Raw genomic sequence first — 13,117 nt, 5'->3', positions numbered from 1 at the left:
TTGCATGTAACTATATAGCTATAGGTAACAAAATGTAAAACAGGTAGTAGTTATGTCTGAGTCCTCCAGAGAGAGTTAGAGAACACATCCCCTTGCCTAGACGAACCAGGAATGTCCATTCACATAATATATATCCACGACTTTGTTGTCCCAGACCAAGAATTCTTAACCATACGAAGTATTTCAAACTTCCTCATAGGCCAGACAAACAAGAATGTCATGACGTATCCAAACACATGGAGTAACCAGCCCTAGTCGGTTAGTCCACGTGATAGGAAATTTACCATACACGTCCTCCCCATGCTCTATATAATGTTGGAGAGATTCCCTTCTGATCAGAAAAAGGGGTTGGAGAGTAGGTCCATTAACACGAGGGTCAGATACCGGTACAGTGAGAGGGGGGTTAGAGAATGAAAGGGGAGAGAAGGCTGGTGAAAAGGTCTGACATTAGTATCATGCTCTACTAAACTGTAGCTCACCCTTTTTATAAGTTTGTGCAATAAAAAAAACTTGTAACCCAAGAGTGCTGTAACTCACCTCATTGACACTATGTCTCACTACTTAATTCTGGCTGAGCTTAACGATCCATAATCAAGTGCCCTATCTCACTACAAGTACCTAAAACCACGCTATCGAGATTGCTGGCCGGATAACTTTCCCTGCTTATTTACACCCCTTGGCTACGTCTACTTACATTGGTGAGCAGCAGTAAAAACGAAAGTACTACCCTCAATTACATTGGTGAGCAGCGGTAATAACGAACCAACTACGATAAACTACGCCACTCGAGACTGGTGGCGAGCGGTGAAAACGAACCACAATCAAGCTATGCCTTACGAATTTATACTAAGACATTTGCGAGCTGCAAATGAAGCTGATTAATGTTTCAATCACAGCAATCTACGACTACGCTCTATTTGGCGACTTCACACAATCAGACAAAAAACAAACAAGTAAAGCAGAGTGTGAGAGCCAGCGACGCATCAACACAGCTTAACTTCGTTCCTAATCGCTCCTAAACCACAACTCCACTATTGCGAGAAACAATATCAACAATAAACTACGTCGATCAACAACTCTACAAGCCTACAAGTTAATCTCAATGAGTAAGGAAAATCAAACACTACAATTTAAAAAGAACAACAAACAACAACAAGAAAAGAGAAAGGAGGAAGTGCATCTCTGTGTTGAACCAACATGGTGATGTAGCATCGGCACATTTTCTCCCTCCTTGAACCTCCACTACCCTCCACCACAACCTTCACCTTTTCCAACACTACCACCACCACCATCTCCACCACAACTACCAGAGCGAGACAGCTACTCAGCAGTGGGGTCACCATCAGCTGAATGGGGACAACGACACCGAGTGCCGATGCAGACATACCAGGTCCCTGACCTACTTCAATCAACCCTACCTACATCCTTCAGCCATCATCACAATCATCATCAGCAGCATCCTACCCAGTATTCCCACCACAGTTAATATCAGTGAGTCAAACATTTACTCTATTAGTTTAATAGTACTACTTCATTTATATACAACCCTACATAAATACACAGTGATAGACAAGATCCTTACTCAAACGTATGATACATACATATGAAAAACAAGCAAGACCAGAGAATCAAAATATAAGTACACATGTATTATTCATATTACAGTGACAAGGAAAATCAAGTGAAAATGACTAACAAAAATGGAGCTAGCAACAGTGTACTATACTCAGCCACACACTTTAGTACTTGCAACCAATACCTAAAGATGAATTTTAAAATAGGGAAACATTATCAAGTGACTTCACAACCTTTGGAGGGCCATAGTGTCAAATGTTCAGTGTTCACTTAGTGAACACTGAACATATTGTAAATACTGTATATATAATTTTATATGAAATAACAAATTATGGATTACATATATCATCTTAATTCAAACTGTGTAACTTACCTAAGTCAATACACCCATGGTGTCTCATATAAACTGTGCAACGTAGTTAAGCCAATACACCCATGGTGTCGCAAATAAACTGTGCAACATAACTAAGCTAAAACACCTATGGTGTCTCACATAACTAAGCTAATACACCTATGGTGTCTCACATAACTAAGATAATACACTATGGTGTCTCACATAACTAAGCTAATACTCCTATGGTGTCTCACATAACTAAGCTAATACACCTATGGTGTCTCACATAACTAAGCTAATACACCTATGATGTCTAAAATAAACTGTGCAACATAACTAAGCTAATACACCTGTGGTGTCTCACATAACTTAGCCAATACACCTATGGTGTCTCATATAACTAAGCCAATATGCCCATGGTGTCTCAAATAAATAAGCACATCATATATGGTTGATACATAAGATGACTGTATTGCTATTATTGTATTAATTTTATATATATGTATCAGTTATATAGCTACAATGACCACACTTGTGATTCCTACAATTATGTTACACTTGTTACAATTATGTAACTACAGACGCTTGCATTACCTTGCTTTACTGCAATTACAGTTGCTACAATTATGTAACTACAAACGATAGCATTACTACAATTATAGCCAGCACAATTTTGTAACAGTTGCATTAACAATATGTAACTACAATTTTAGGGCCAACACAACTATGTAACAGGTGCATAAACAAGACGTAACTTTTAAGTAACTTTAACTTCAATTATGGCCAAAACAATTATGTTACAATTGCATTAACCCGCCCAATCCCGACGTTTTCTGGGCAGTGGTACGCCCCAGTCCCGACATTTTCGGACCTTTTTTTTTTTTTTGGCTCAAACATCCGCTTTTGGTGAGAAACATCGAAATTTCATAGAGAAATCGCTCACCTGAGGTTTAAAATACTCGATCCAGGTAGGAGTACCTCCTTACCTTACAGGGTTTTCTATCAGGCTGGCTGCAAAGAAAACGAGTTCTATGGGAGGATAACTATTCTACACCACTCATAAACGGTATTTATTTATTTATTTGGTACGAATTTATATGTAGTACGAGAGTATATTGGTTTTCAAATGGTAATATAGGGATTATAAGCATTGTTTCACTCACTAACTCATCACCATTCCTGACCTTTTTTTGCCACATTACCTGATCATCATTTCTGACTGTTTCTTCCTCCAATGTTTGTCCTCCACATTGTCATCGATTGGGAAATCACTCTGGCCCTGAATTTCGTACTGTGGCATGACATGGCTTTACTGGCCAGGTCACTGATAACAGGTGAATTGCTGAGAAAAGGTCATGCAGGGGGGGGAAGGAGGTCGTGCTGGGTAAGGCATTGTCCCTGCCTGGCATCTTGTAGAGGAAGGTGTCCCATGTATACGTGCCAAAAATCACTTGCGAAAATTGAAAATTGTGCAAATTAGGGACCTTGCAATGTTGCCGCATTAATTTACGTCTCCGGGATATGAGTGTACATCATGTGAGGATGTGAATTCACGTCTCCAGGACGCGGCGGGTTAACAAAATGTAACTACAGTTGTCATAAAAAGACTTTGTAGTTACTTGTAGAGAAGTTATATATATTAGACTTGTGGACGAGCGGTTGTTATACTTGAGTTGTTTGTACGTTGATAATCTTGGTTCCCATTTGTCATGCAATGACAGGAGAGGTAAAGAATAGTATGGGACTACTTTTATTTGTCTTGGAAATATTAACAAAATCTCTCACACGAGTGAAGTATAAAGTAGAGTCCCGCTAGCTACCTCCTGTCTCGCTCTCTCTCTCTCTCTCTCTCTCTCTCCATGTTGCTAAGCCCTTCTCCCTACGACCTGCCTGTTCTATGGCTAGCCTCCATCTGAGCTCTCTTTCCTAAATTCTGGTGTAGCAGGAGTCGTGTCAAGTGTGTTCACTGTGGTTGGAAAGTTCTAGAAGCCTGTGTGTGAGTATGTGTGTGTGTGTGTGTGTATGGTCACGAGGCGCTGTTGTGTGCCTATAAAGCAGTCCTTGAGTTAAGAGTGTGTAAGCATGTTTAGCATTGCTCGATTCTCGCAGACACAGTACCTTCTCATCATCTGACTTCCTGCTTCTATCTGTCTCTCTATCTATCTATTTATCTGTCTATTATGATTTGTAATTATAATATGGAGTCCTAACATACAGTTTTAAGGCCAACACAAATACGTAACAGGTGCATTAACCCGCCTTGTCCTGGAGACGTGAATTCACGTCCTCACATGATGTGCACTCATATCCCGGAGATGTAAATTAACGCGGCAACATTGCAAGGTCCCTAATTTGCACAACTTTCGCGAGTGATTTTTGGCACGTATACACGGGACACCTTCCTCTACAAGATGCCAGGCAGGGACAATGCCTTACCCAGCATGACCTCCTCCCCCCCCCTGCATGACCTTTTCTCAGCAATTCACCTGTTATCAGTGACCTGGCCAGTAAAGCCATGTCATGCCACGGTACGAAATTCAGGGCCAGAGTGATTCCCCAATCGATGACAATGTGGAGGACAAACATTGGAGGAAGAAACAGTCAGAAATGATGATCAGGTAATGAGGCAACGAAAGGTCAGGAATGGTGATGAGTTAGTGAGTGAAACTATGCTTATAATCCCTATATTACCGTTTGAAAACCAATATACTCTCATACTACATATAAATTCGTACCAAATAAATAAATAAATACCGTTTATGAGTGGTGTAGAATAGTTATCCTCCCATAGAACTCGTTTTCTTTGCAGCCAGCCTGATAGAAAACCCTGTAAGGTAAGGAGGTACTCCTACCTGGATCGAGTATTTTAAACTTCAGGTGAGCGATTTCTCTATGAATTTTCGATGTTTCTCACATAAAGCAGATGTTTGAGCCAAAAATAAAAAAGGTCCAAAAATGTTGGGACTGGGGCATACCACTGCCCAGAAAACGTCGGGATGGGGCGGGTTAACAAAACGTAACCACAATTTTATGGCCAACACAAATATGTAATAGTTGCCTTAACAAAATGTAACCACAATTTTATGACCAACACAATTATGTATCAGTTGCATTAACCAAATGTAACTACAATTTTATGGCAACAGTTGCAGTAACACAATGTTATGTTACAGTCACACTTGCATAACAGTTGCATTAAAATGATGCAACTACAATAGCATTAACACGATGTAACTGCAATTATACAATATTCAGACAATTATGTTACTTTTAGAATATTATGTATTTCACTTAACCCTCTCAGGCATAGTCACATGATTCGCGTTCCATGCAGTTTGTTACAAAGAAGCACAGTCACGTGAATAGCGTTCCTAAGCAGAAAAAACGCCATCAAAAGAAAAGTTTTCGGCCAATTACCATCAAATTTTAGTGCGTTCTGGTGTGTGCATCTCTTTTCCGAGGTAAGCATTTGGCAACACAGTAACTGCTCTGATGAGACAATGCATAGCAGAAATATCTCAGTATCTCACGACCAGCCAGGCAGGAGGAGTAGCGCAACTGTCAGCATCCCTTTAAACCCGCCATTTTCCCCCTCCCACCCGAGGCAGAAGCCATTATTGAAATATTGTGATTGTACAGTGTTTTTTACTATAATGTGAAGTGACTGTGTCTATGGAACATAGATACATTGTCTGTAAATCATTGGGGCCCGTTATCAGCCATTAAGCCTACAGGCAGGAGTGTGGTTTGTTATAATGGGGTTTCCACTCTGCATCACCCCAGCCAATAAATGATGTGAATATTTTACCTTTATATAGTGAAGCCAATACTTATATTTGTGAAACATAGAGTGCCTGGATTGGTGAAATAACTGACCTACCATAGCAGGCATTATGCAAGCCATAGAGATATGCAACAGTCGCTAAGGAAACAGGCAGTCAAGTACGCCATAAAGTCGGGAATAATAGACGAGGTTGAGATGGAATCATGTGATAGTGTTTTAAATTTCGTATGGTTTAGTGTGAAATATACATATAAAATAGTGCAGCGAGTGTTCACAGAGAAATATTTCATGCATTGACTGACTTAGCTGAAACATAGTGCAAGTATCAGAGACAAGAAATATGCCACAGCCACATATACATACGTATGTTGTGCAGCGAATGATCATGGAGAAATCTATTGTGTGCATCGCATGTGTTTTAGGCAAATGTATCACAAGGAGAGAAGAAAATGTGCCACAGCCACAGACACACACGCACACACACGCACACACACTCACCCACACCCAGCCACCCCCCCCCCACACACACACTCACCCACACACGCGCATGCTCACACACTACATAACTCCTCATCTTCAAGCTACTGCCAGCATCTCAACACCTCTGGATGAAGTGAGTTACCCGTATTTTGTTGATTTGTATATTGACCTATTTCTATAGTTCAATCATTTTTATACAAATAAGTAATGTTTTTTGCACACACACATATGAGATGGAAGAAAGTTCAGTTTCAGTATCAGAACCTAGCAAAAAGACTAGTGGTCCTGTCAAGTTTTTGACAGCACTATCAAAAACGTTATGATATTTTACGTGTATACTTTGAGTAAAAATAATTAAAAAATAAAACGTAACGAGGGAAAATATGTAGCCGTGGGTGAGGTGTGGAAAGAATGTTTTTTATCTCGCATGTACAGTAGGTGAGGAGGAGTATTCTGTGTTTGTTGTCCAGTTACTCCAAAACTATTGGACGTATAGATTTCCCATAGAACCATGATAAAGAGCAGTAAATTCTACATATGTTCACTTGCAGAATATAAGCCTTTGGGAGCATTTTCTGTTGGAAAAGTTGGGGGAACAGACTGTTTTGGTAAAGTCGAAAGTGCTCGGAGGAGTAATCTCACTTTGTCGGCCAATTACTCAAAAATTATTGGACGTATCGATTTCCTGTAAGAACCTTGACAAAGAGTAGTAATTTCTACGTATGTACAAGACATAACAATGTAATATCTATGATACGAATTCGTTGTTATGTAGGCGGGAATATTGCATATGCTATGCACACATCATGAAAGTGACGTACGGACTTGAGTTTCCAATCGTTTTTGGCGATTTACTCGAATACTATGAGGCGTATCGAAACCATTTTAGGTCATTAGAAAGCTCGTGAAATTCTGCATAATATTATGCAATAAAAACATAACATGTGTGAGAAAAGTTCAGAATTAGAGCTCCTTTATTTTTTCAAAAATGGCTTTCAGTTCTTGGTTATTTTCTCGAAAATTTCAAATCGTATCACAACCGGATTTTTCTCTTTAGAAAGCTGATGAAATTCTCTATCAAATCATTTTATAACATTTTCCTGTATGATGGAAAACATTCGAATGGTGATATTGGGAAGTGAACGTGATGTAGCGAAATGTTTATTCACGGCCGCCTGATGTTGTTTTATTCGTGTTTTCCGGTTTTTTTTTGTGGTGCTTATCAGCTAGAAAAAACATCGACGAATAAGATGTCATAAATTTCATGGCAGTATATTGATGTTTGGGTTGCTAAAATAAGGAGAGAATACGTGTTATTTGCCGCGTGCGGGCAGCTGGGCCAGGCGGCTTCGCAGATAAAATTGTGCGCCGGAAAACTTACAGAAACTTATCGTGCACGAGAGGATTAATTAGCTCATAAGTTCACTGTAACTTGTATATAATATGTATTAATATGTTATGACTATTTACTGTCGATGGTATGCTAGTTTCACATGACCGAGCGATATGAAGGCATAATATAACACAATCCTACATGTAACTATATAGCTATCGATAAGAATATGTAAAACAGGTCTGAGTCCTCTAGGAAGAATTAGAGAACACATCCCCTTGCCTAGACGAACCAAGAATGTTCATTTCACTTAATGTATATCCACAACCTTTGTTGTCCCAGACCATCAAGAATTCTTAACTATATGATGTATCTCAAACTTCCTCGTAGGCCAGACGAACAAGAATTTCATGACATATCCAAACACGTGGAGTAACCAGCCCTAGTCAGTTAGTCCACGTGATAGGAAATTTACCATACACATCCTCCCCATGCTCTATTTAATGTCAGAGAGATTCCCTTTAGATCAGGAAAAGGTGTTGGAGAGTAGGCCCATTAACACGAGGGTCAGATACAGTGAGAAGGGGGTTAGACAGAGAAAAGGGAGAGAAGGGCTAGTGAAAAGGTCCGACATTAGTATCACACTCTACTTAACTGTAACACATCTTTTTTATAACTTTGTGCAATAAACTTTGTAACCCAAGAGTACTGTAACTCACCTCGTTGACACTACGTCTCACTACTTAATTCTGGCTGAGCTTAACGATCCATAATCAAGTGCCCTATCTCACTACAAGTACCTAAAACCATGCTATCGAGATTGGTAGCCAGATAACCTTCCCTGGATAAGTACACCCCTCGGCTGCATCTACTTACACTGTGCTTGTCAGTTGTTTGTTTTAGCTTTTTGCATTCATTTAAACCCTGCGTTGGAATGATGGCTACCTTCAGCATGAGCGGAAAAGTCAAAGATTCTGTATTTGGTTTACCTTGTAGTCGTCCAGTGCATCAGATACCTACATGCAAAGATGTCATAAGAAAATACTTAGAGCACAAAATAACATCTATTGCCAAGCACACAAGCCCATGCTGAAACTATTGCTGACCAAGTGGTAGAAATATATGAGAAGGCATCATTTCAAATAACTGACTACAAGAGCATCGTCATCTGTGTGAAATGTTCGATAACAAAATCTCAGTAGGTATGAAAATACTCTGCAATGAAAAGGACTTCAAGCACCTACTTGGAGGAAGTTGGCCAGCTATGATGTACTATTTGATATCTGCTGTTGTAAATGCTGCAACTTGATGCTCGAGAGAGGTCTGAGTGTCATTGTGCCAGGGCTTTCAAGATACCTCCTGAAGAGTGGCCCTTTTGCATGGACAAAACCAGTTGTAGGAAACGTACATTGGCAAAGTAGATGGCAAAAAATGAACTTGTTTCAAACAAACAAATTAAAAGAAAGCTTCATGAATATTCAGTTCAGGAAGCCATGCATTATGAAGATGCAGGAACAGCATGTAGGGATGATATTGATGATACTAGTTGTGATGCAGGGGCGCACCCAAGGGGGTGCCCGGAAACCCCCTTGCAGTCCGACTAGGCCTATTCCGACAGTAAGACTTCATCCCACGCCATGATAGCTTTCATACACCTGAATCATTTGAATGCAAGTCAGCACTGCCATACAGTTTCAGATATTGAAAATTAACTTCCTCTGTTTTTCCATCGAACATTTAGTTCTTGGTACCATTGCACCTTGTGGCAAATAGTTGATTTACATGTTTACTGTAGTTGCAGCCCCACTATCACTATTGCCACTGACTGAATTATTTTAGTGCAGTGATCAATTCATCAATAATTCGTTAGCTAAAAAAAAAAAAAAAAAAAATCCTGGGGGCATGCAGTACCCCTCCCTTGGGACCACAGCTGTATTGGTTTGCTTCACTCACAACGACTTGTCAGTATTTCGGAAACCTCCATGACTCAATTTCTCGGTGTGCCCCTGTGATGTATCTGATGATCAATATGATGATGATGGTACTGATGATGCAGTGATAGGCAAGCAGGGTTAGAATAGATCGGCATATAGAACTATATCGTGTATCAGACCAATGCCAAATGAGCAATAGATATATGCTCCAAAGTGAATGCTGCACTGAAGGACATGGGTATTCTTGCTGAAGAAAACCAACTTGATCCTAGCAAACTTCGGTGTCAAAGAAGATACTGGAGGGATATTGCCATTCAACAGCATCAAAGCACCATAACAAAGGTATTTTGTCAGGGTTTTGATGGTAAAAGTGACAAGACTCTGAGGAAAACCCCTTATGGTGAAAGGGTCATCGTCAAGGAAGACCACTACTCAGTACTGGCTTCCCTGATGCAGCTTACAAAGGTCAAGTCTCCCCTGAAAGTAGAAAAGCAGTGGATATCGCCAAGGAGATGATGTCGGTTGTCCATGAGAACGATTCAGCAGAATCACTGCGAGTTATTGTTTGTGATGGCACGAATGTAAACACTGGCAAGAAGATTGTGGTAATTCATATGCTGGAAACCCAGCTGGAAAGACCATTTTAATGACTTGTCTGCTTGTTACATCTCATCGAAGTAGTTTTCAGACGGTATTTTGAAGCCACTGACAGTGTAACGATGGGTCCAACTGGCTCAAGAGGGGGAGTAGGTAATGGATCTGACAATTGTGGACTATGAACGGGTGTATGGAAGAACTTGCACTTTACCAGATGAAGTTGAGAAAGATCTCAGCAAAGAACAGTGATACTTGCACCATGCATGTCTGGCAGTGCAGGTTGGAGGAGCCAAAGACGCAGTTCTGAAACCATCTGTGCAGCAAGGTCACTGAACCATTCCAGATGGCTAACCAAAGCCAAACATACACTGTGGTTGTACATGTTGTCAGAAGAGCCATGTCCAGTATTGAAACCACTTGTTTCATTCATTCTCAACTTTTACGCGCCAGCTTGGTTCAAAGTGAGAGCAAACAGTTCGTGTCAGGATGGCACCAAAAATATCTTCTGTATGATGGAACTGTTGCGAGAATTGCCACGAGAAGATCAGGGCAGCATTCGCCCAAAACTCAGCAATAACAGTTACTTCTGTCACTCTGAAAATATCCTGCTGTCGGCTGTTACTGATAAAGATACACACGTACGTTGCATGGCTGTTGCACTCATTCAGCGAGTGCTGGAGAACAGCAGCGACTTTATCAGACTGTTTGACAAATCTACTTTGAAGACAGATTTCAAGGCCAAGAACTACACCGAGCAGGTGCAGCTAGACAAATTGTCTGTCAAAATCTCTACACTTTACAAGAACGTCACAGTGGACGACAGCCAACTCACAATCTTGGACCAGCGCTACTCATGTCACTCTCAAGGTGTGGAGCGTTGCATCAAAGATGTTACATCGACCACACAAAAAGTCTACAGGCACCAGGCTCCACATGGCATGTTTCTGCAATGTAAGGGGTCTCGAAAAGATTTCCTGAGGCGTTAGAGTAAACAAGACTTCTGATCAGAACATATGTGTCCGGCTCGTGATTACGTTTCCTAAGGAAAAGATTGGGAATGTGTTAAGTCGTTTGTCACTGTTTGGTGTTTCATATACATATGTAATTTGCAGTTTTTTCTATATGTTGGCAGAATACTGTTTGTATATATTGAATACAGGCAAGCAGATGATTTTATGGTTCGTTCAAAGCTAAATCGTGCGAGAAATTCTCTAACACGTATCATTCAAATTCTTCATTTTTGTCATCATTTCCTCAATTTTGGAGTGATAGTTGCTGGAGTGAGCATACATAATATAAAAAACCGTTTGTGCAGTGGCGTAGTGACCATGATGGAGCATTTTTCCCACCATGTTTCAAACTAGCAACTCTAAGTTCGTAGGAATTCGACCCACCCTAGTGTGGAGTCACCTGAAGGCAACATAAATCAAGTGAGTAGATGAAGATCACCCCAACTTACCACCAATTCTTTAGAATATTGAAAAAAAAAAAAAAAGGAAGTATTTCTAAAATTCACTCACAATCATGATATTTCTTGCTTCCCCAGAACGTATCCTCCAGACGTCTTCGTCATCACGTCACTGAAGCCCGCACTTCTACCTTCGCACCTCGCACTCGTAAGACCCTTCTCTGGTGAGTCATTCCACTATCTTTGGATACAGGGCCACTGCATTACCCAGTTACCATGTTACTCCCCTAGGTGTTACCCTTGCTACTCTTTTTACTTAACAAACTATAAAGAATGGATGCACACTAGTTGAATGACGCCAGATGCATTGACTATTATTCAAATCCACACACTATTAGGACGGCACTGTCATAACTAGCAATGCTAACCACTCGATCACCACAGGAAAAGGAAGAACGAAAGCAGACATGCCATTGACTGTGTTCTTTGGGTATGGACCATACAGTATAACCATCCACTCACCAAATTCCTTGAAATTCTTGATTCCAATTGCTTTTTTTATTTTCCTTTTTAATAATTACTGTGTTCATAATTCACTACAGTTTTGTAACATCACCATCTCGATCTGCTTCTTGATTACATCATATGTTACTTTATGTCTGAAACAGATATTCTTTTTCTCACCAAACCTACTTTTAGGTGAAGTGTGGCTAAGTTTACTGGTGGGCATGGTGGCGTGGGGATTGACGGTGTGGGTGCTGCAGCGGGCGTGGGAGTGGGCGGCCGGTGGACGTGTAGCTGAGTTCAGCACTACCCTCCTGTATGGCTGGGGCGCCCTTCTGGAACGGCCGCCACCAGACCCATCAGTCAGTGCATCTGGGCAGGTACTGAACACATCACTTACAGCCGTATTCGCAATAATAATAGTAATAATAATAATAATAATAATAATAATAATAATAATATCATCATCATCATCATCGTCATCGTCACCATCATCATCATATGTAACTTCCTTGGGATCAGACTCACCATAGTTGTATGTAAAATATATGTTAGCAAAATATTAAGTCAGGTTCGAAAATGTTGATATAGCGTATTTTTTAGTTATCCTGAATAGTTTGTAGGAGGTTATTGGTACTTCGATTTCTGACACCTTCATTGTCCCACCACAGTCCATAAATGAAGGCTGATTGGTAACTTACCCAAGTAATGTACAGCAAAGGCGTCTCATCAGTAAGTCAGGTTCTTTCGTTGGTTAAGGAGGCTCCCTAACATATCTTCCTTAAACATTTTTTGTAGATATGGCTTATTAATATCCATTTGGACGTTATGTATGTAAAGTGAGACGACACTAGAAGAATTTACATAACATAACAAGACAGTACGGGGCAACAAGCAAACCAAATCGCCGAGAGAAAGGTGTTAGGGAGCTTCCTTATCCTTCGAGAATATGGGCTTTATTATCTTCTGGGTCAATCAGCTCTTTAAAGCAGTTAATATGCGATCCAGAGTGTTAAAATGCTTTCCTCAGGGATGTCTGTTAAAATTTTTCTTCTTCCAGGTGATTTTATTCAACGTATTAGGGACCATCATAGGCCAGATGTGTTTATACTTGCGAGGATATAGTGTACCTTCTAATTTCTTTCAGTGTATGGATTACCACTCTACC

The 13,117-nt window shown here is 40.3% G+C and overlaps 1 protein-coding gene across 1 annotated transcript in view; it reads left to right on the top strand.

Annotated features, from left to right (window-relative positions):
- Positions 1-13,117, top strand: part of LOC145397151 (glutamate receptor ionotropic, delta-1-like) — a 63,943-nt gene that overhangs the window by 26,275 nt on the left and 24,551 nt on the right. The window contains exons 5-6 of the mRNA XM_080270348.1: positions 11,584-11,669; positions 12,145-12,329. Of these exons, the coding sequence (XP_080126474.1) occupies positions 11,584-11,669; positions 12,145-12,329 (271 nt within the window). The remainder of the gene's footprint in view (positions 1-11,583; positions 11,670-12,144; positions 12,330-13,117) is intronic.

Source organism: Coenobita brevimanus, chromosome 40, assembly GCF_032717465.1.
Source record: "Coenobita brevimanus isolate Jiangsu-jjx chromosome 40, ASM3271746v2, whole genome shotgun sequence".
Classification (NCBI taxonomy): domain Eukaryota; kingdom Metazoa; phylum Arthropoda; class Malacostraca; order Decapoda; family Coenobitidae; genus Coenobita; species Coenobita brevimanus.
Note: the sequence above shows the minus strand (reverse complement) of the source record. Positions and strands in the feature narration are given on the sequence as shown.